General features: G+C 41.0%; 2 protein-coding genes and 1 long non-coding RNA gene across 6 annotated transcripts in view; all 3 read right to left on the bottom strand.

The window, feature by feature from the left end:
* The window catches only part of ZNF365 (zinc finger protein 365), an 831,894-nt gene that overhangs the window by 63,871 nt on the left and 743,443 nt on the right, over nucleotides 1-24,580 (bottom strand). The gene's annotated exons all lie outside the window — the stretch shown is intronic.
* The window catches only part of LOC102165048 (uncharacterized), a 1,242,341-nt gene that overhangs the window by 1,136,961 nt on the left and 80,800 nt on the right, over nucleotides 1-24,580 (bottom strand). The gene's annotated exons all lie outside the window — the stretch shown is intronic.
* NRBF2 (nuclear receptor binding factor 2) overlaps nucleotides 1-24,580 on the bottom strand; it is a 39,117-nt gene that overhangs the window by 2,247 nt on the left and 12,290 nt on the right. For 2 of the 4 annotated variants that reach the window (XM_013983288.3, XM_001925540.6), the window contains 2 exons: nucleotides 16,615-16,699; nucleotides 1,177-1,217 (listed from right to left, as the gene is read on the bottom strand). In XM_013983288.3, coding sequence (XP_013838742.3) covers nucleotides 1,177-1,217; nucleotides 16,615-16,699 — 126 coding nt within the window. Of the gene's footprint in view, nucleotides 1-1,176; nucleotides 2,869-3,220; nucleotides 4,920-16,614; nucleotides 16,700-24,580 lie in introns of those variants that run through there. The other 2 variants (XM_084997057.1, XM_084997058.1) reach the window with 2 other exon arrangements.

Below are 24,580 nucleotides of genomic sequence, written 5' to 3'. Positions count from 1 at the left end.
CAGTTAACACTTAAAAATTGCTTTATATACTACTATGTTTGCAGTTCGAGAGAACCTCAAACATTTTTCAAAATAACAAAGTCTTTTTAGGTCAGATAACATTTTTATTCATAGACAAAACAGCATTCATTCAGAGACTCAGATGTCCTATTCCAATTTCAAATCAACACAATGAATCAGACCTTTACTGAACGTGCCTTACCACTCAGCAGTGCTATTTGTTCTCAGCTTAAAATTAGAAAAGTACCCCTTTAGACTGTAATTCTAGTTAAAGTCTAGCTAAAGGCTTGCCCACCAACAAGGGCTCAATGCACATCTCTTACTACATGACTAACACAAGCAGTGCTGGACAGTCAAAGGCAAGTGCACAGAATGGAAAACAACTTTTAGGTTCTCTTTGTTCAGTCTGAGGAACTGGTGGTGTGTGTGTGTGTCCTGGCCACTTATATCCCTTCAAATCTCCTTAATACAATCAAACATTTACCAAGACTGTGTGTGTGTGTGTGGTGTGTGGTGTGTGTGTATGTGTGTGTGTGTGTGGTGTGTGTGTGTGTGTGTGTGTGTGTGTCCTGGCCACTTATATCCCTTCAAATCTCCTTAATACAATCGAACATTTACCAAGTACCTCCCGTGTACCTGCCACTTTTATAATCAGGAAATCACCTTTGGATAAAGATTCAACTTTGGAAAGTGCTATTTTAAAAACCTAGGCAGTCTCCCCCTCCCCCAACGCAGAAGATAATTTAAAGCCACTGGTGAAACAAATTTAAAAGTACAAGAGCTTGGGAATTTAGGAAAAGACAGGTCCAGATTTAAATTATCTTTGACAAGCAAAGGGAAGGCCAAAGTGGCTTCCCCTTGGCCAGAACGCTTGCATACTGTGAGCTAATGATCAGGAAAGGCCCTCAGAGGGGTCTCTGAAGGACACACCCGGCCATTTATGATCTATGGATAACCCCTAGGAAAAAGGGTGGCAGTCTCTGCAGGCCGTGTCTGGTCCAGCAACAGCAGTTCACTAAGTTTTCATTTCCTCTCTGAAGGACTCATCTCTTGTGTATTTTATGTATTTTTGACTGCAGTGTTTGGGGAAGGGGCACAACGCTTCATTTTACACACAATTCAAGTCACCACAAGAGAATTCTTCTAACCCTTGTTGGAAGTATTACAGCATCTCACCTGCTCAGACTGTGTCAGCTTCATTGCTTCAGAAAGATAGGCTGGTTTGAAAAAAAAAAGAGGCTTATTAATATCTGAGCACCTTTGCTTTGTAACTAACAGATCAAAGGAACAGTTTTAATACTCCTCATATGACAAGGAGAACTGGTCTTAGAAGCAATTCTGCTAGTTATCCTCCTTCTGCAAAGAAAGTGAAGATTTAAAAAGAAAAAAAGATTCTTAATTGCTCCAAAAAAGCTATCAGTGGTAATCAAATGTAGATATTCCACATTTCATCTTGTAGGCACTAGTTATTTAAAATCTCTACAGATTTCACAATTATGGAAGTAAAGATGGTGTAACCAGAAACACAGTATCAGGGAGGATTAAAATAAAACAAGAACCTGTCAAAACCCTATTACTCATATTATGCTCACAAAAATATCAAGAGACTAACAATGACTTTTTACCTGCATTAGTACTGGGATGATCATTTTGGCCTCCTATACAATTACTTTTATTGAACTGTTTCTGAGCTATGCCATCAGCCTAATATGAATCTGATAGTAGAAAGCCCTAGGGATTTACTGACATATTTATAATCAAGTAGCTGCAGGCAATATCATGACATTTATGAAGATGAAAAATGGTCAGTAACTCAATTAACTTCTTTCTCTGATCTAGGTGACTTAATTTGTATGAATTTAAATAATCACTGTAAAAATCCATTATTTTCCTCTCTTGAGCTGACTGGTGGAAAGCTTAAGGCCATGTTCCCCTGCTATCAAGTATGCAGGAACTCATGACGCATTTTGCGAACTAAACCCCTGGTCCTTCCCCATTTTGTCTTTCTATGGATTTTGCATTTTGCTGTGTTCCTCTGTAAGTTAGCCCTTTTGTATCTTGTCTGGAGCAAGATGGGGGTATAAATAAGTATTAACAGGGAGCACATTTTTATCTCTTACTCACTATACACCTTTTGGTACACCTCATACACTGAATTCCTCCTTACCTCTTCGCAAGTACTACAGGCAGTACTTTCTGTCTAATCTTAATCCAAATATTTTAATGATGTTCTATGAGAGTTTTTGAGAGAGAGATGCTCCCTCCCCAAAACAGCTGGTTATTCAACCATTGCTCAACTTTTTGTCTTTTATTCCTACATTAAGTCTGTAGACTTGAACACATACTGTTTTTTCCTTTTGCTCATGTTTAAGCCTGATGAAACATTCTCTCACTGTGACTGTGTGGATGAATTTCCCTAGACATCCCTCCCATTACATCTGCATACGTGTGCCTCCCTATCTGAACCAGTCTACTTTAAATCCACTTTCTTAACAAATGGAACAGTTTCACAAGTTTATCCCAACTAGAATGCCTCCCTTTGTAGAACCTTGAACTATAACATGACAGAAGATGCCCAAGGACACTGAGTTCCCAAAGTGCCGAAAATTTAACACCCTGTCAAAGTACTTCTCACATTTCTCAACTTAAAATCTGAGCCTTAAAGGAAGTTATTTTGAAAGAATAAACATTTTAATCTGATTGCCTGTTAATGAATTTGCTCCAGAGCCACAAGAGGAACAAATAAATGCCCACCAAGACAGAAAAGTAGGAAAGCAATAATTATTTCAGAAAAAATTGTGTTAACAATCTGGTTAAAATGCTTCCCTCCAGGAGTTCCTGTCGTGGCCCAGTGGTTAAAAAATCCAACTAGGAACCATGAGGTTGCAGGTTCGACCCCTGGCCTTGCTCAGTGGGTTAAGGATCCGGTGTTGCCGTGAGCTGTGCTATAGGTCACAACGAGGCTCGGATCTGCCGTAGGCCATCGGCTACAGCTCCAATTAGACCCCTAGGCCTGGGAACCTCCATACGCTGTGGTGCGGCCCTAGGGGAAAAAAAAAAAAAAAATGCTTCCTTCCATTATGATACCAGGCTAATGTTTAAAGTAAATATTAAGTAAATGATGAGGAAAAGGAATTAGGAAAATCTGAAGAATCTATCACTCTTTAAAATAATAACATCTAGGAGTTTCCGTCGTGGCTCAGTGGTTAACGAATCCAACTAGGAACTATGAGATTGCGGGTTTGATCCCCAGCCTTGCTCAGTGGGTTAAGGATCTGGCGTTGCCGTGAGCTGTGGTGTAGGTCACAGACACAAGCTCAGATCCTTCGTTGCTGTGGCTGTGGTGTAGCCAGCGGCTACAGCTCCAAATGGATCCCTAGTCTGGGAACCTCCAAGTGCCACAGGCGCAGCCCTAGAAAAGGCAAAAAGACCAAAAAAAAAAAAAAAAATTAATAATAATAATAATAATAATAACACCTACTACTATTCTATCATGAAACTGTTGAACTGCTACCAAAGTATAAATTGCACAGCCTGGAGTTACCACTGTGGCACAGTGGGTTAACGATCCAGCATTGTCTCTGTGGCAGCTCCAGTTCAATCCCTGGCTCAGTGCAGTACAGGGGGTTAAGGACCCATGTCACTGCAGTTATAGCTTGGATTCCATCCCTGGCCAGGGAACTTTCATATGCCACAGGTGCGGCCAAAAAAAAAAAGAAAAGAAAAGAAAACTGTATAGCCTATCCATGCACACACAGCAAAATACTGTCTCTGAATGACACAGACTGATCCACACTGAGTGGTTTTCATGATACCACAGTCTCAGAGGAAGGTCCAAGTCAAGATTTGTTTTCAAACAAATACATAAGAACACTGGATACTCTGAGGTCTGTTCATCTTCTGAAATGTTCATTCTGAGTTCTAAATATTGATAATGCCTGCTATCAACTTTCCATTTACGCTTTTGCTCTTTTTGCTGTCTATGAAAGAAATGAAATTTAGAGACTGGACTACATAAAGCTGATAAAGGAGAATTACAGCAACCTACTTACAGCTGCTAATCAAGGGTTTAAAGCAATTGATTCTTCTAACAATGCTGAATCCTTGGTAGTTTGTGGCTTTTTTAATTTTCCCTTTTTCAACATAGGATGGTAAAAATGTGTACACGCTTCCTCCTCCCCATCTCCTGCCAGAAATAGAAATCTTTTTCCTTCCAGCTTGTCAAGTAACCTTTTCATTTCTACATATTGACAAAACATTATCAGAACACTATAAAGTACAGAGGATATGTATGAGTCCTTAGCTGTGTGATCTCAAGGAAAACTGTTACTCTTAGAATCTCCACCTCTGGCAGAGGCCCCTTCTTTTGCCCTTAAGTTCTCCCGTTTCAGGCTTTCATTCACATGAGGCTTTCTCATATGATGACCTTTGCCAGCCTTATTCCTTCCTCTCAGAATACATTTACACCTGTTTAAAGCTCTAGTTGTAACTCAATTTAGAAAACACTGAGTTCATTCCAACCACATTAATTTTCAAACTAGCATTACATTCACAGCTCCACTCTGAAACACAACACTAGGCTATTTTTAATCACATCTGAACTCCAAATCAAATTGTCTGGGTGGGATTAACTAATCACACTTAAATTGTGTCTCCATAATTAGAGGTAATGGAATCCAACAGGCTGCCTTAATCTTTTCTACTCTTGAAAAGTCAATTTATTTATTTATTTATTTATTTTTGGTCTTTTTGCCATTTCTAGGGCTGCTCCCACAACATACGGAGGTTACCAGGCTAGGGGTCGAATCAGAGCTGTAGCCACTGTAGCCGCCGGCCTACACCAGGGCCACAGCAACACAGGATCCGAGCTATGTCCGAAATCTACACCACAGCTCACAGCAATGCCGGATCCCCAACCCACTGAACAAGGCCAGGGATCGAACCCAAAACCCCATGGTTCCTAGTTGGATTCGTTAACCACTGAGCCATGACAGGTACTCCGAGAAAGTCAATTTAGATACATGAAACAGGGAGAGGTGTTTAAGGCCCAACATTACTTTTACGTCTTCAAATAAAGACAGGTGATAAAGGCTAGGAATGAAGGAAACTTTTATCTATCCAGAATATCCTACTAATCAATGCACAACATATGCCGATCACCCTATTTCAATAAGCGTTTTGTATGTGCGCATGTAACCATGACCACTCTGGGTTATTTAACTAAATGTATCATTTCACTGTGACATTCAAGATTTCCTTAAACAGTACATTAAGTAGTATATTGTCTTTTCTTTGTAACTACAAATTTAACAATTCAATTCATACAAAATACGGCTTATGAAAGATTTAAAATGAACTGCTAAGTTTAATGTTGTCTAAAGCTCCCATAAAATTTTACCAAAAATCAGAGTTCCCACTGTAGAAACAAACCTGACTAGTACCCATGAGGATGAAGATTCGATCCCTGGCCACACTCACTGGGTTAAGGATCCAGCGTTGCCACAAGCTGTGGTGTGGGTCACAGACATGGCTCAGATCCTGTGCTGCTGTGGCACAGGTTGGCAGGTGTAGCTCCAATTTGACCCCTAGCCTGAAAAACTTCCATATGCTGCAGGAATGATTCTTTAAATGCACAAAGTTTTATGGGGTACGTGCAATGCATTAGGCCCTACAAATGAAGAGGTATACTTTAGTAGCAAAACTTAGCTCTTCAAAATTAAGAGTTCAGTAGAGTTCCCACCACCAGTACAACAGGATTGGCAGCATCTCTGCAGCGCCAGGTCACAGGTTTGATCCCCAACCCAATGCAAGGGGTTAAAGGATCCAGCGATGCCATAGCTGCACCACAGGTTGCAACTGAGGCTTGGATCTGGTCCTGCCTGGAACTCCATATGCTGTGGGGCAGCCAAAAAAAAAAAAAAAAAAAAAAAAAAAGATGACCTCAGAGATTGGATAAAGATGGCAGAGGAGGAGTTCCAGTCGTGGCGCAGTGGTTAACGAATCCTACTAGGAACCATGGGGTTTCGGGTTCGATCCCTGGCCTTGCTCAGTGGGTAAAGAATCCGGCGTTGACGTGAGCTGTGGTGTAGGTTGCAGACACGGCTCGGATCCTGCGTTGCTATGGCTCTGGCGTAGGCTGGCAGCTACAGCTCCGATTAGACCCTAGCCTGGGAACCTCCATATATGCCGTAGGAGCGGCCCCAAAAAATGGCAAAAAAAAAAAAAAAAGATGGCAGAGGAGTTGCAGGATGTAGAGCTGACCTTCTTCCCCCCCACACACACACTACATGTAGAACAATTCTCACAGAATATCTACTGAATTCTGGCAGAAAACCACAAACTTCCAAATGGGCAAGAAAACCTCCACAAAACTGGGTAGGACAAGAGAGAGAAAAAAAAGAGGGAGTGAAGAGAGAAAAAGAAATCAGGAATGGACCAAGACAAGAGAGGAAAAAAAATAAAGAGAGAAAAAAAGGAATCAGGAAGGGACCAGCACCCCTAGGAAGGAGCTATGAAAGAGGAAAGGAATTCACACACTGGGAAAGCCCCCTGACTGGCAGGGAGATGGAGCAGGACAGAGGGGGAGCCTAAAAGCCTTGGAGAAGAGCACACACAGCATTTAGTTCAAGGAGGGCAAAGCAGAGAGCTGTACAGAGGGTTAGTGTGCAGAGACACCCGGGCAGGAGCTGGATGCTGAGGCTCAGGCTTTAGAGGTCAGTCCCAGAGACAGGACCAGGATTGGCTGCGTAGTAACAGCTGAGAGGTCTTGGAAGCAGTGTGCCACAGCCAAGGCAGTGCTGGAGGAGGCCTGGCTGCCACTGCTGGGGAGACGGGGAGGAGAAGCAGGGGCACCACCATAGGAACCTCCTTCTCTGCAGGTGTGGGGCTCACAAGCAGCAGATCACCTCTTGTACAGGCTACAGGGGTGGGTGCAAACCACCACAGCCACCTCAGACTCCAGAGGTAGGTGTGGCCCGCACCACTGAGTATCCTGTGACCAGGCACCACGTGTTGCTCCCACCTCCCTGGGAATGTGCCCTCCCTGAGACTACCACAGCCAAAGGCCCTATGATGGCACCACCTGCCACTACTACTTCCCTTAGGGTCACTGCGACAGCTGAGGGGCCTGAAACCAGGTGCAGCCCACTGGCCCCCACTTCCCCAGGGGTCAAAGCCACCAACGAGGGCCCCAAGAACAGGCACCACCCGTTGCCCCCACCTCCCTGGGAGCATGCATGGGCTGTGCACCTACACAACCCCATCAAGGAAAAAGACTTGCAAGCATCTAAACCAAAAGTAGCCCTCAGGCCAAAAAAATTAGTAAATCCACACAAGCTACCCAGGGGTGCTCCTGCATATAAATAGCCCTCCAAGGAGTACATATTGTGGCTCAGCAGGTTAAGAACCTGACTAGTATCCACAAGGATGCAGGTTCAATCCCTGGCCTTGCTCAGTGGGTTAAGGATCCAGGGTTGCCACAAGCTGCACCCCTGCTGCAGATGTAGCTAGGATCTAGTGTGGCTGTGGCTGTGGTGTAGGCCAGCAGTCGAAGCTCTGATTCAAACCTTACCCCTGAACTTCCATATGCTGCAGATGTGGCCCTAAAAAATAAATAAATAGCCTTCCAAGACTATGGTAGCTGTTTCCTGTAAACTCACAGAATAAGAGAAAGATAAGCAAAATGAAGATGCAAAGAACTACTCCCAGTTAAAAGAACAGGAGAATTCCCCTGAAGAAGCGAACAATGAAACAGACCTCTTCAGTCTAACAGACAGCAAGTTCAGAATGGAGGTAATGAAAATTCTAAAGGAACTAAAAAAGGCTGTCATGAGAAATGCAGATTACTATAATAAGGAACTAGAAACTATAAGGAGGAGCCAAGAAAAATTAGAAAATTCATTCGCCAAGACAAAAGCTGAGGTAAAGACAATGAACAGCAGAATGAATAGTGCAGAGGAAGGAATAAGTGATGTGGAAGATCAAATAATGGAAACCGTCCAATCAGAACAGCTGTCAGAAAGCCAAATTAAAAAAAAATAATAATAATAACAAAAATGGCAAAAGTTAAAGATAACGAGAGGGTTAAAAGGTAGCAAAAGCAAAACCAAGAGTTAAGTACAAGGGAAGCCCCATAAGGCTATCAGCTCATCTCTGCAGAAATACTATATGCCAAAAGGGAGTGGCAAGATAAATTCAAAGTTCTGAAAGGGGAGTTCCCATCGTGGCACAGTGGTTAACGAATTCGACTAGGAACCATGAGGTTGTGGGTTCGATCCTTGCCCTTGCTCAGTGGGTTAAGGATCTGGCGTTGCCGTGAGCTGTGGTGTAGGTTGCAGATGCGGCTCGGATCCCGTGTTGCTGTGGCTCTGGCGTAGGCTGGCAGCTACAGCTCCGATTAGACCCCTAGCCTGGGAACATCCCATATGCCGTGGGAGCGACCCAGGAAATGGCAAAAAGACAAAAAAATAAATAAATAAAATTAAATTAAATTAAAAAATAAAATAAAATAAAATAAAATAGAAAGAGAAATGAAGAATTTCTCAGACAAGCAAAAACTAAAAGAATATAGCAATAGTAAACCTATCCTATAAGAAATACTGAAAGGTCTCTTCTAAATACGAAAGTACTAAGAAGATACAGGATAGGAGTTCCTGCTGTGGCATAGCACGTTAAAGATCTGGCATTCTCTCTGTAGCAGCTTGGGTCACTGCTGAGGTGAGGGTTTGATCCCTCACTGGGTTAAGTATCCAGCATGTGATATAAGTCACAGCTGCAGCTCAAATTCAATCCCTGGCCTGGGAATTTCCAAATGCTGTATGTGCAGGGAGTGAGGGAACATACAGGATGCAGGAAATCACAATTAGAAAGTAATCACTTAAGTAAGACAGCATACAGGTAAAAAAAAAAAAAAAAAAAAAAAAAGCTATTTATGAAAGGAATGATAAACACAGGAACAGCAAAAGGAAAATATGAAGATGTAAAAAAACACATCAAAATCATAAAGTGTGACCAAAGAGTAAGAAACTCTGGACTTTTTTTTTAGGTGTAGGCTCGAACAAGTTCTATCAGTTTAAAGCAAGCAAATATAGGAAGATGTTGACAAACTTGAAAAACAGAGCAATGATAAATCAAAAACAAACAACAGATTCACAAAAAACAAAAAGAAAAGGACACAAGCATAAAAGAAAACTATAAAAAGAAAAAGAAAGGAACAAAGAAGAAAAAGAATCAACTAGAAAGCAAGGTTTAAAATGGCAATACATACATACGCATCAATAACTGCCTAAGGGAGTTCCCACTGTGGCTCAGCAGAAACAAACTCAACTGGTACCTAGGAGGATGTGGGTTCAATCCCTGGCCCCACTTGGTGGGTTAAGAATCCAGCATTGCCCTGAGCTAAGGTGTAGGTCACAGATGTGGCTTGGATCCCGAGCTGCTGTGGCTGTGGTATAGGCCGGCAGCTGTAAATCCAATTCAACCCCTAGCCTGGGATCTTCCATACACCACAAGTGCAACCCTAAAAAGACAAAAGGAAAAAAAAAAATTTTTTTTTTTTTTGCCCCAAATATCAATGGACTGAGTGTTCCAATCAACAGAGTGGCAGACTGGATTAAAAAAAAACAAGACCCTACAATGTGCTGCATATAGATGACCCACCTTAGGGCAAAAGACACACACAGACTGAAAGTGAGGGGATGGAAAATGTTATTTCATGTGAATGGAAATGACAGGAAAGTGGGAATTGCAATACTAATTATCAGACAAAACAGATTTTAAAACAAAGGCCATAAAGAAAGATAAAGGACACTATTTAATGATAAAAGGATCATTATCCAAGAAGAGGTTATTATACTCACCAACATATATACCTAATATAGAAGTACCCAAATACATATAATTACTGACAGACATAAGGCGAGAAACTGAAGGGAACACAATAATAGTAGGAGACTTCAACACCCCATCTCACATCAATGGACAGATCTTCTAGAAAGAAAATCAATAAAGCAACAAAGATCCTAAATGACACAATGAACAGTTAGACCTAATTGATATTTTCAAGACATTACATCCTAAACGACCAGAATATACATTCTTTTCAAGTGCACATGGAACATTCTCTAGGATTGACCACATAATGGGGTAGAAACTAACCTCAACAAATTTAAGAGTACAGAAATTATTTCAAGCATCTTCTCTGACCACAAGGGCATGAAACTAAAAATCAACCATAGGAAAAGTTGGTTTATGAGAAAAAACCAACTACACTGCAACTAAACAACATGCTACTAAAAAAAAACCCATGGGTTGGGAGTTCCCACTGTGGCATAGTGAGTTAATGATCCAGTGTTGCCACGACTGTGGCACAGATCACAGCTGTGGCTCAGATTCGATCCCTAGCCCAGGAACTTCCATATGCCATGTGTGTGGCCCAAAAAGGGAATAGCAACAACAACAACAAACACCAATGGGTGAACAAAGAAATCAAAAAAGAAATTGAGAAGTACCTTGAGATAACTATAGAAACAGAACTGCAGTTCCCATCATGGCTCAGCAGTAACAAACCCAACTAGGGTTTGATCTCTGGCTTCACTCAGTGGGTTAAGGATCTGGTGTTGCCATGAGCTGTGGTGTAGATCACAGACTCGGTTCAGATCTGGCACTGCTGTGGCTATGGCATAGGCCAGTGGCTACAGTTCCAATTTGACCCCTAGCCCAAGAACTTCCATATGTCGTGAGTGTGGCCCTAAAAAAAGACAAAAAAAAAAAAAAACCAACACAACCATACAAAAATCCATGGGAAGCCACAAAATCAGTTCTTAGAGGAAAGTTCATAACAATACAGGCCTTATTCAAAAAACAAGAAAAATCTCAAACAACCTAACCTACGTAAAAGAATTAGAAAAAGAATAACAAACAAAACCTAAAGTCAGCAGAAGAAAGGAAATAATAAACATCAGAGAGGAAATAAATATTTAAAAAAATAGAAAAAAATAAAATCAAGAGCTGGTTCTGTGAAACAATAAACAAAATTGACAAACCTCTGACCAGACTTACCAAACAGAAGAGGAAGAGAATCCAAATAAACAAGGAGTGAAAAAGGAGAAATTTTAACTGATAATGCAGAAATATAAAAAAAAGTAAGAGAATACTATGAACAATTACATGCCAACAAATTTGACAACCTAGAAGAAATGGACAACTTTCTAGAAAAATACAGCCCACCAAAACTCAATCAAGAAGAAATAGATAATGTGAACAGACTGATCACTAGAAGTAATACAGAATATGTAGTTTAAAACAAACGAACAAAAAAAAACACCTCCTTACAAAAAGTCCAGGACCAGATGGCTTCACAGGCAAATTCTATCAAAGGAAAACTTACACCTATCCTCAAACTCTTCCAAAAGAATGGAGAGGAGGGAACACTCCCAAAGGCATTCTATTACCCATTCTATCATTACATCGCCCTAATACCAAAACCAGACAAAGATACTAACAAAAAAGAAAATTATAGGCCAATATCTTTGATGAATATAGATGCAAAAATTCTCAACAAAATTTTAGCAAACAGAATCCGACAGCACATAAAAAAGATCATACAGCAGAAATAAGCAGGATTCGGAGTTCCTGTCGTGGCGTAGTGGTTAACAAATCCGACTAGGAACCATGAGGTTGCAGGTTCGGTCCCTGGCCTTGCTCAGTGGGTTAAGGATCTGGCGTTGCCGTGAGCTGTGGTGTAGGTTGCAGACTCAGCTCAGATCCAGCGTTGCTGTGGCTCTGGCGTAGGCCGGTGGCTATACAGCTCCGATTCGACCCCTAGCCTGGGAACCTCCATATGCCATGGGAGTGGCCCAAGAAATAGCAAAAAGACAAAAAAAAAAAAAAAGAAAGAAAGAAAGAAGCAGGATTCGTCCCAAGTTCACAAGGATGGTTAAACACATGCAATTCAATCTAATACACCATACTAATAAAAGAAAAGTCAAAAATGACATGATCACCTCAATAGATGCAGAAAAGGCAATTGACAAAATTTAACATTCATTCATGATTAAAAAAACTCCTACCTAAGTGAATGTGAAGGGTATATATCACAACATCATAAAAGCCATTTATGACAAACCCACAGCCAATATAATACTTAAAAGACAAAAGATGAAACCCTCTCCCCTAAAATTTGGAAGAAGACAAGGATGCCCACTCTCACCACTTTCATTCAACAGAGTATTGGTAGCCCTTGCAACAGCAGTCAGACAAGACAAAGAAATAAAAATCTATTTATTTTTTCGTCTTTTTGTCTTTTTAGGGCCGCACCCACAACATATGGAGGTTCCCAGGCTAGAGGTCTAATCGGAGCTGTAGCTGCCAGCCTACACCAGAGCCACAGCAACAAGGGATCCAAGTCACGTCTGTGACCTACACCACAGCTCACGGCAATGCCAGATCCTTAACCCACTGAGCAAGGCCAGGGATTGAACCTGTAACCTCATGGTTCCTAGTCAGATTCGTTAGCCACTGAGCCACTATGGGAACTCCACGAAAGTTATCTAAATTGCAAAGGAAGAGGTTAAACTGTCACAATATGCAGATGACATGATATTATATATAAAAATCCTAAGGACTCCACATAAAAACTACTCAATCAGAGAAACAAATTCAGCAAAGTAGCAGGATATAAGATTAACACTCAGGGACTTCCCGCTGTGGCACAACAGGATCAACTGGGACACAGGTTCAATCCCCAGCCAGCACAGTGGGTTGAGGATCCAGCCATTGCTACAGCAACTGCAGCTTGGATCAGATCCCTGGCCTAGGAGCTCTATATACCATGTGGCAGCCAGAAAAGAAAATAATTAAATTAAATTATTAAAAAATATTAAACACTCAGAGACTGGTTGCACTTCTATACAGTAACAATGAAATATCAAAAAGGGAATGTAAAAAAAAAATACCTTTTAAAACTGCATCCCCAAAATAAACCGGAACACGTAGGTAAAAGACTTATACACTGAGAACTATAAAACATTAATAAAAGATATTGAGAAGGAGTCAAAGAAATGGAAAGCTATCCTATGCTCCTGAATTGGAAGAACTAATATTGTTAAATTGACCATACTACCCAAAGCAATCTACAGATTTAATGTGATCCCTATGAAATTACCAATGACATTACTCAAAAGAACTAGAACAAATAATCCAAAAATTTATGTGGAACAATAAAAGACCCAGAATTGCCAAAGCAATACTGAGGGTGGTGGGGGAGGACGAGGCCTAATTCTCCCAAACTTCAGACAATATTATAAAATTACAATAATAAAAATAGTGTGGTACTAACATAAAGACAGACACAGACCAATGGAAAAGAATAGAGAGCCCAAAAATAAACCCACATACCTATGGTCAATTAATCTTCAACAAAGGAGACAAGAACATAATATGGGAAAAAGAGAGTCTCTTCAGCAAGTGGTACTGAGAAAATTGGACAGCTACATATATAGCAATGAAATTAGATGGAGCACACCCTCACATCATGCACAAAAATTAACTCAAAATGGAGTTCCCATTGTGGCTCGGCAGTAACAAACTCAACTACTATCCATGAAGATGCAGGTTTGATCCCTGGCCCCACTCAGTGGGTTAAAGATCCAGTTTTGCCGTAAGCTGCATGCAGTGTAGGTCTCAAACTTGGCCTGAATCCGGCATTGCTGTGGCTGTGGCATTGGCCAGCAGCTGCAGCATAGATTCCACCCCTAGCCTAGGAACTTCCACATGTCATGGCTGTGGCCCTAAAACGTCAAAAACAAACAAGCAAACAAACTCAAAATGGCTAAAAATTTAAACATCAGACATGACACCATGAGACTCCTAGAAGAGAATATAAGCAAAACATTCTCTGACATAAACCACAGCAATATCTTATTTGATCCACCTCCTAAAACAATGACAATAAAAACAAAAATAAACCAGTAGGGCCTAATTAAACTCAAAAGCTTTTGTAAAGCAAAGGAAACCATTAAACAAAACAAAACAAAGAAAAAGACAACCCACAGAATGGGAGAAAATCTTTGCAAACAATTCAACTGACAATGGCTTAATCTCCAAAACATACACAAACTCATTCAACTCAGTAACAAAAAAAAAACCCAATCAAAAAATGGGTGGACGACTTAAATAGACATTTTTCCAAGAAGCCATACAGCTAGCCAGTAGGCACATGAAAAGATGCTCAACATCGCTAATTATTAGAGAAATGCAAATCAAAACTAGAATGAAGTATCACCTCACACCAATCAGAACTGCTATCATTAATAAAACTACAAACAACAAATGCTAGAGAGGGTTTGGAGAAAAGAGAACAATCCTACACTGTTGTCAGGAATGTAAAATGGTACAACCCCAATGGAAAAGAGTATGGAGGTTGCTCAGAAAACTCAGTATAGAACTACCTACCGTATCCAGCAATCCCACTCCTGGACACAAATCTGAACAAAACTATAATTCAAAAAGACACATGCAGCCCTATGTTCATCGTGACACTATTCACAATAGACAAGACAGAAAAAAAACCTAAGGAGTTCCCGTTGTGGCCCAGTGGAAATGAAATCTGACTAGCATCCATGAGGACAGGTTTGATCCCTGGTCCCACTCAGTGGGTTAAGGATCCAGCGTTGCCATGAGCAGTAGTATTACAGATCACAGATGTGGCTCAGATCTGGCACTGCTGTGGCTGTGGTGTAGGCCAGCAGCTATAGCTCAAATTCAACCCCTACCCTGGGAACATCCATATGCCATAGGTGAGGCCCTTAAAAAAAAAAAAAAAAAAAAAAAAAAAAAAGACAAAAAATTAAAAGTAAAAACAATCTAAATATCCATCGATAGACAAATGGATTAAGATGTGGTACACATATACAATGGAATACTACTCAGCCATAAAAAAGAACAAAATGATGTCATTCACAGGAACATGGATGCAACTAGAGATTATCACACTGATTGAAGTAAGTTAGAATGAGAAAGACAAATATCATATAATATCACTCATATGTTTAATCTAAAATATGGCACAAATGAACCTATCTACAAAAAAGAAACAGATACACATGATGTGTCCCCCCAAAGGGGGGAGGAGGAGGGAGTGGGATAGACTGAGAGTTCGGGTTTTGTAGATGCAAACTATTACATTTAAAATGGATAAACGGGAGGTCCTCTTGTATAGCAGAGGGAACTGTATCAAATCTACTGGGAGAGACTATAATGGAAAATAATATAAAAAAAGAATGCATACATATGTATAAATGAGTTACCTCACCATACAGCAGAGATTGGTACCACACTGTAAATCAACCATAATTTAAAATATCAAAAAAATATGTAAATATTTTTTTGTCTTTTTAGGGCCACACCCACAGCACCCATTGGAGGTTCCCAAGTCAGGGGTCCAATCGGAGCTGTAGCCGCCAGCCTACACCACAGTTACAGCAATGCCAGATCTGAGCCACTTCTGTGACCTACACCAGAGCTCATAGCAACAGTGGATCTTTAACCCACTGAGCGAGGCCAGGGATCAAACCCACGTCCTCATGGATGCTAGTTGGGTTCATTAACCACTGAGCCACAACAAGAACTCCAAAAAAAAAAAAATTTCTTTAATAAGACTTGAAATTTTCTCTGAAAATTTCTGACTTGCAGGCAGAAATCACTAATAAAGAGGACTTATCCAAATCAGGGACCACTGTGTTGTGGCTATTTCAACAGTAAAGCAAAACAGGAGGAGCAGACTCTGTCAGGAAAAAACAGGGCTTTGATCATATTGGCCTAGGGGAAAAGGAAAGTGCCTCCCTCTAGCAAGAAGACTACAGGGCTTGCTCTAAGAAAGGCAGCCACACCAATTCTGCATACAGTACCTACACCCCCAATGATTTTAGATTTGTAACTAAGCCAAGAGGGTACAAAACAAACCCGGAACATCTGTTTCTGAGTTCAACACATGCTAGCTTGTATGACTGGGATAAAATTAGTTGTTTGGTAAGAATCCAACAATTCTAAATTTCATACCTCAAAGAAAGCTATCAGAGGCATACTATAGACATGAATGAACAGATGAAACATTCAGAAAGGAAGCTAATGAAAGACCACAGGAAAGAATTTCATTCAATGGGTTTTGTCTTACCAGCATCTTAGAAAACAGAAACTCAGTGAAAATTAATTGGTTGTAATTAAATTAGTTATTACTTTCAGAACCCAAAATGGCTAAATATTTGAAATCTAAACTCCTCTATAATAAGATGAATTGGCAGAATCCTTGCAATCACTTCTGTCTGTGGGGATTTTCAGGCTCAGAAAGCTGTGTCCAGGCACCATTTACCAATATGACATATTCAATCTTCACAGTTTAGAAAGACTGGGTTAGGAGGAGCTGGAAAATCTAACATACTCACTTGAAAAATAGTCCAAGCTGTGTTCCAGTGGGTCAGGAGTGTCAACGTGGTATATGGAGGGCAACAATACATCATACTCTTGTGAATTTCATTTTAAATAAAGTGTTGAGAGATACTGGAAAAAAGAAATTTCCCTGAAGTTTTAGACTCAGTACTTCTTAAAAAGAGTACTCACCTGCAGCCTTTTTGTGACAAGAAATAGCCTCTTCGTATTTCCCTGCAGCTAATAAACGATCTGCTTGTCTGCTCTGTTGATGAGCCTAGAAGACAAACATTCCTGAGTTGCTCTGACTTAAAAAAAAAAAAAAAAAAAAAAAATCAGAAGATGACGACAAATACTGCTGTTTGTTGCCACACATCGAACCACTACAGCTCTATCACAAACTGGGGAAATCTAGAGTTTCCTGGTGGCTCAGCAGGTTAAGGATTGGCAGTGTCACTACTACAGCTCAAGCTGCTACTGTGGTGCAGAAGAACTTCCAAATGCTGTGGGTGCAGCCAAAAAAATACATAAATCTAGGAAAATCCTAATGGGCAGGATCTGAAAGGACTGGCAACCTCTCTCAATTCTACTAATAAAGAATCAAGGTTAACACCAGGCACTAACTCCTTCAGTGACCCACATTCTTGAGAGAGTAAACAAGAATTATAATCAGATTGTTACTCAAAATGTGTATTTTCTTGGTTTTTAACAAACTCCTTTCAAAATGAATTATTTTGTGGACACTTTCACTTGTCTATATATAGTTTAAAACCTATAACCATAAAAATTACTACATAATAAAGTTCAAATTTCTCTTGTATCAACTCATTCTTCCTTTTCAGCATTAAAGTTACCAGTTACTTTTTAATATTTTCATTTTTAAAAATTTTATTGAAGTACAACTGATTTACAATGTTGTGTTAATTTCTGCTGTACAGCAAAATAATTCAGTTATATACATACACTTACCATTCTTGTTCATATTTTCTCATATAGGATATCACAGAATATTGAGAAGAGTTCCCTGTTCTATACAGCAGGTCCCTGCTGACCATCCATTCCACATACAATAGTGCTCATATGCCAATCCCAAACTCCCAATCCATCCCTCTCCCACCTACCACTCCCCTTTGTTACCTTAAGCTTGTTTTTGAAGTCTGGGAGTCTGTTTCTGTTTTGTACCCAAGTCATTTATGTCATTTTTTTAAGATTCCATATGTAAGTGTTATCATATGATATTTGTCTGTCTGATTTCACTTAGTGTAATAATCTCTAGGTCCATGCATGTTGCTGCAAATGGCATTATTTGGTTCTTTCTTATGGCTGAGTAATAATTCATTGTATATAGTATACCACATCTTCTTTATCCATTCCTCCACTGACTGGACATTTAGACTGCTTCCACGTCTTACCTATTATGAATAGTACTGCAATGAACATTTAGTGTTCGAGTATCTGCTATTTATGTATGTGTTTGGGTTTTGTTTGTTTGTTTTTTGCTTCTTAGGGCTGCACCTGCTTCATACAGAAGTTGCCAGGTTAGGGGTCAAATTAGAACTGCAGTGGCCAGCCTACACCACAGCCACAGCAACTCAGGATCCAAGCCACATCTGCAACCTATACCACAGCTCATGGCCAACACTGGATCCTTAACCCACTAAACAGGGTCAGGGATAGAACCCGAGTCCTAGTTGGGTTCATAACCTGCAGATCCACAAGGGGAACTCTTGCGTGTGTTGGTTTTGTTTGTTGTGTTTTGGGGGGTTTTTCTGTTGTGTTTTTTTCTGGGGGGGGGGGTTGTTTGGTTGGTTTTTTGGCTGCACTCACAGGCATTTGGATGTTTCAAGCCAGGGACTGAATCTGATCCACAGTTGAAAGTCTAGCCGCTATAAAGTCAATGCCAGGTCCTTAACCCACTGCACCACAGTGGGAACTCCTATTTATGCTTTTTTTTTTAAGATAAAAAATGTGCAGAGTTCCCATTGTGGCGCACAGGGAACTACATCCAACCACTTGGGATTGAATATGATGGAAGATAATATAAGAAAAAGAATATATCTGTATATATGACTAGGTCACTCTGCTGTACAGCAGAAATTAGCACAACAAAGTAAATCAGCTATAATTTTTTAAAGAGTCATGCTCAGTGTAAAATAGAAGACAAAGGTAGGGAACAGTACAGTTCTGGCAATGCATGCTGAAATTCCATTTTTGTAAGGAAGAAGCAAGCAACACTCTTTAAAAGATTATCCCTTTCAATTGTTTCAGAGATGGAGTTCCCTGGTGGCCTAGTAGGTTAATGATCTGGTGTCGTCGCTACTGTGGCTCAGGTCATTGCTGTGACAAGGGTTCAACCCTTGGTCTGGGAACTTCTGCATGCAACGGCCATGGCCAAAAAAGAAAATTTGAGAGTTCCCGTCATGGCTCAGTGGTTAGCGAATCCAACTAGGAACCATGAGGTTGCAGGTTCGATCCCCGGCCTTGCTCAGTGGGTTAAGGATCTGGCATTGCCGTGAGCTGTGGTGTAGGTTGCGGACTCAGCTCGGATCCTGCATTGCTGTGGCTCTGATGTAGGCTGGCGGCAACAGCTCCAATCAGGCCCCTAGACTGGGAACCTCCATATGCCATGGGAAGCGGCTCAAGGTAAGGCAAAAAGACAAAAAAAAAAAAAAAAATTAATTAAAAATTTTTTCTAAATCTTAATTTATTCCTAAAATAATAGTGGATAATAAGAAATGACTCAAGGTTTAGGAGTTCCTGTCGTGGCTCAGTGGTTAACGAATCCAAATAGGAACCATGAGGTTGCGGGTTCGATCCCTGCCCTGGCTCAGTGGGTTAAGGATCCGGTGTTGCCATGAGCTGTGGTGTAGGTTGCAGATGCGGCTCGGATCCCGCGTTGCTGTGGCTCTGGTGTAGGCCGCCGGCTACAGCTACGATTGGACCCCTAGCCTGGGAACCTCCATATGCCACGGGAGCAGCCCAAGAAATGGCAAAAAGACCAAAAAAAAAAAAGAAAGAAATGACTCAAGGTTTAAAATAATTTTAACTATGGAGTCTCAGAGTTAGCAAAAAACATTTTCCTAACACTGGAGCATATATAGTACCCACAAATAGTATAAATCTTTTGAGAAAGAAATGCACATGAAGAAGAAAGCTGAGTTATCATCAATATGATTTCTCTAAGGAATGTATTCTGAAAGTACAGCTAAAGCAAGTGGCACTCAATCAACAAGTTCTAGGTATGGCGAAAAAAAAAAAAAGGGAGTGGATCCGCACATGCCTTTACCTTTCTAAGCTATGAAAGAAGCCCTTCTCTGAAATCCCCAAGTTTTAATTGAGATATATGAACTATTTGTACATTTTGAAAATTAAGCCCTTGTTTGTCACCTCATTTGCAAATATCTTCTCCTAGTCCTTAGGCTGTCTTTCAATTCCATTTATGGTCTCCTTTGTTATGCCAAACTCTGTAAGTTTGATTAGATGCCATTTGTTTATTTTTGCTTTTATTTCTATTTCCTGGTGAGAGTGACCTAAGAAAGCATTTCTATGATTTATGTCAGAGAATGTCCTATGTTCACTTCTAGGAGTTTTAGGGTGTCCTGTCTTATATTTAAGTCTTTAAACCATTTTAAGTTTATTTTTGTGTATGATATAAGAATAAATTGTATCTAGAACATCAAAGAAACAAAAATTTCTCAAGTGCTGAGAACAAGACCTCATGGCTCTCCCAACTTTCCTAAAATCTCCCCACATGAAATCCAATCCTTGACCTCTGCCAGTTCAAGAGTTCCTTCTCGTGGGTTTTTTTGGGGGGGCTCAGGGGGGTGCACTCATGGCATATATGGAAGTTCCCAGGCTAGAGGTCAAATCAGAGCTACAGCTACAGGCCTACTCCACAGCCACAACAACACAGGATCCTTAACCCACTGAGCAAGGTGAGGGATCAAACCTGAGACCTCAGATACTACTAGGGTTCGTTTCTGCTGAGCCACAACAGGAACTCCTAGTTTTAAACACACTCCTATTTTAGGTTATTTGGTGTCACAGCAATCAAATTCCTTATTAAAAAATATAGGCGTTCCCGTGGTGGCTCAGCAGTAACGAACCCAATGAATATCCATAAGGATGTGAGTTTGAACCCTGGCCTTGCTCAGTGGGTTAAGGATCTGGCGTTGACATGAGCTGTGGCATAGTTTGTAGATGTGGCTCCAGAACCTGCATTGCTGTGGCGTAGGCCAGTAGCTATGGCTCCAATTAGACCCCTAGCCTGGGAACTTCCATATGCTGTGGGTATGGCCCTAAAAAAAAACAAACAAAAAAACCCCCAAAAAACAAGTCCTACCATGCTCCTGTTAGACATCCAGCAAATGCAGACTCTAGATATAATTTGACTGCCTAGGTTCAAATCTCATCTTGAGCACTTATTAGACATATGAACTTGGCTTTCTTAACTTTCTGCCCAAGTTTTTTCATTTATAAAATGAGAATGTTAAAGTCGTCCCCCCCCTCCCCCATCATGGCGCAGCGGAAACAAATCCGACTAGGAATCATGAGGTTTCAGGTTCCATTCCTGGCCTTGCTCAGTGGGTTAAGGATCCAGCGTTGCCGTGAGCTGTGATGTAGGTTGCAGACACGGCTCAGACGCCACGTTGCTATGGCTGTGGCATAGACCGGCGGCTACAGCTCTGATTAGACCCCTAGCCTGGGAACCTCCATATGCCTCAGGTACAGCCTTAAAAAGCAAAAAAAAAAAAAGAGGATAATAAAAGCATTAAGTATGTACCATCATAAAGTTTACAATACCGTTGGAGAGACTAGACTAAACTACATTTTATTTCCAACTGAAGATATTGCTGAGAAAGCTGTTTCAGTAGTAATTCTTATTTTTATTATTTATTTAGTTTGCTTTTTTAGGGCCGTACCCATGGCATATGGAAGTTCCCAGGAGAAGGGGTCAAGTCGAAGCTACAGCTGCCAGCCTACACCACAGCCACAGCAACACAAGATCAGAGCCGTATCTGCGACCTACACCAACAGCTCATAGAAACAACGGCATCTTTTCATTTTTTTGTCTTTTTGCCTTTTCTAGGGCCGCTCCCGTGGCATACGGAGGTTCCCAGGCTAGGGGTCGAATCAGAGCTGTAGCCGCTGGCCTATGCCAGAGCCACAGCAACACAGTATCTCACCTGCGTCTGTAACCTCCACCACAGCTCACGGCAACGCTGGATCGTTAACCCACTGAGTAAGGCCAGGGAACAAACCTGCAACCTCGTGGTTCCTAGTCGGATTTGTTAACCACTAAGCCACGATGGGAACTCCCCCCCACCATCATCTTTAACCTGGCTTCAGCATAGGGCACAACTGTGGTCCTGGATCTGATCACTGGCCTGGGCACTCCATATGCTGTAGGGTGGCCAATCAATCAATCAATAAAAATAATGATAAATATAATGCTATTAGAAAAAGATTGCTGATGCAGCTCAGATCTGATGTTGCTGTGGCTGTGGTGCAGGCCGGCAGCTATAGCTCTGATTGGACCCCTAGCCTGGGAACCTCCATATGCTGCAGGTATGACCCAAAAAGAAAAAAAAAAAAAAAAAAAAAAAAAACCCACAGGATAGCCACAAACCTTCAATTTGTAAAAAATGCAACATCCACAATTAGACAGGTTCAGGTCAAGTACAGATCTCCTCCTTTAGGAAGAGATAAATGAAAACTGAATTCAACCCCTAACCTGGGAACCTCCATATGCCAGGGGTGTGGCTCTAAAAAGACAAAACAAAAAACAAACAAAAAAACCCCACAAAACTTGGAATAGGAGACCCTATGAATGGGGCCTTGAAAGATGCTTAGGACATGTGGAAATGGTGGACAATCTTTCTGCCTTGGCATACAGAAAAAAAAAAAAAAAAAAAAACAACCAAACAAACCTGGACAAACACCTGGAAAAGGTCTGACATTCTTGTCTCAGCTCCAGCATTAACAATCTGCAAGCTGCATGCATCAGAATAGGGTTGAGGGGGAGTTCTTGCTATGGCACATCGGGTTAAGTACCCAGTGTTCTCTCTGGCCTCCAGCGGTGGGTTAAGGATCCAGTGTTACTACAGTCGCGGCTCAGATTTGACCCCTGGCCATGAACTTCCATATGCCACAGGTGGAACCTTCCCCCAGCCCCCCCCCACACCCCCCCCACAAAAAATAGAATTTAACAGGATGTTCTCATCTCAGTGTCAAGGTAGCAATAAACCCAGGACCAGACGGCCTCACTGATGAATTCTACCAAAACCTCAAAGAATACCAATCCCTCTCAAATTCTTCCAAAAACAGAAGAGTAGAGAACACTTCCAAATGATTTTACAAGGCCAACATCACCTCAATACCAAAGCAGACAAGACCACACACACAAAAAGACAAACCTACAGGCCATTATTCCTGATGAACTCTTGTTCATCATACAAAAATCCTCAGTGGAGTTCCCATTGTGTCTCAGCAGGTTCAGAACCCAACATAGTACCCATGAGGATGCAGGTTCGACCCCTGGCCTCACTCAGTGGGTTAAGTATCTGGTGTTGCCACAAGCTACAGCATACAGCTGCAGCTCCAACTTGACCCTAGCCTGAAGGTGTGGCCATAAAAATAAAAAAAAAAAAACGACAACAAAAAACCCCCAAAACTCGAGTAAAATGCTGGCAAATGATTTCAAAATCACACTGAAAGGATGATACACCATAATCAAGTGAGATTTATCCTAGGGAATACAAGATGGTTTAACAAATCAAACTGATCCGAAAATCAATGTGATGCCACATTAACAAAAAGAGGGGAGTTCTATTTTGGTACAGTGGTTTAAGGATCTGGCATTGCCACAGCTGTGACATAGGTCATAGCTTCAGCTTAGATTCGATCCCTGGCATGGGAACTTCCATATACAACAGGTAAGACCATAAAAAGAAAAATCCCATTTACAATTGTATAAAAAAATACTTAGGAATAAATTTAACCAAAGAGACTAATGACCTGTACATAAAAACTACTAAGCTGTTAATGAAATAGACAGGAAGAATTAGCATGTAAAATGTACAGGAATTCCCATGGTGGCTCAGTGATTAACAAACACAACTAGTACCCATGAGGACTCGGGTTTGATCTCTGGCCTCGATCAGTGGGTTAAGGATCCCACGTTGCTGTGGCTGTGGTGTAGGCTGGCAGCCACAGCCTCCAATTCGACCCCTACCCTGGGACCCTCCATATGCCGTGGGTGTGGCCCTAAAGACAAATAATTAAAATAAAATAAAATAAATGAAATAAAATGTCCATATTACCCAAAACAATAATCAGATTCAATACAATTTCTTTTTATACACACACACACACACAAACACACATATATATATATATTTTTGTCTTTTTGCCTTTTCTAGAGCCACTCCCGCAGCACATGGAGGTTCCCAGGCTAATCAGAGCTGTAGCCACCGGCCTACGCCAGAGCCACAGCAACGCTGGATCTGAGCCGTGTCTGCAACCTACACCACAGCTCACGGCAACGCCGGATCCTTAACCCCCTGAGCAAGGGCAGGGATCAAACCCACAACCTCGTGGTTCCTAGTCGGATTCATTAACCACTGAGCCACGACAGGAACTCCTCAATGCAATTTCTATCAAAATCTAATGGCCTTTCTCACAGAAAGAGAAACAATCCTAAAATTTGTCTGGAAACACAGAAGACCACCAAACAGCAAAAGCAACCTTGAAGAACAAAGCTGGAGGCTATCTTACAAAGCTATAGCAATCAAAATAACATAACACATAACATAAAAATAGACACAAAGACCAGTGGAACAGGAACTGTATTCAATATCCTATAATAAACTATAATGGGAAAAATATGAAAATGAATGTATATTATACATACACATATAAATGAATCCCTTTGCTATACACATCAGAAACTAACAAAATATTATAAATCAAGTAGACTTCAAAAAAATTAAAAAAAAAAAAAAAAACACACCAATGGAACAGAATAGAGCCTAGGAGTCCCCTGGTGGCCTAGTGGTTAAGGATCCAGCACTGTCACTACTGTGTGGTGTGGGTTCACCCCCTGGCCGGGTAACTTAGCATGCCTCAGGCACAGCCAAGGGAAAAAAAAAAAAGCCTC

The sequence above is a fragment of the Sus scrofa genome, chromosome 14, assembly GCF_054392235.1.
Source record: "Sus scrofa isolate SSC_HxYL_T2T_F1_AM1 chromosome 14, Sscrofa_HxYL_maternal_Yorkshire_Landrace_v2.0, whole genome shotgun sequence".
NCBI classification, from domain to species: domain Eukaryota; kingdom Metazoa; phylum Chordata; class Mammalia; order Artiodactyla; family Suidae; genus Sus; species Sus scrofa.
Note: the sequence above shows the minus strand (reverse complement) of the source record. Positions and strands in the feature narration are given on the sequence as shown.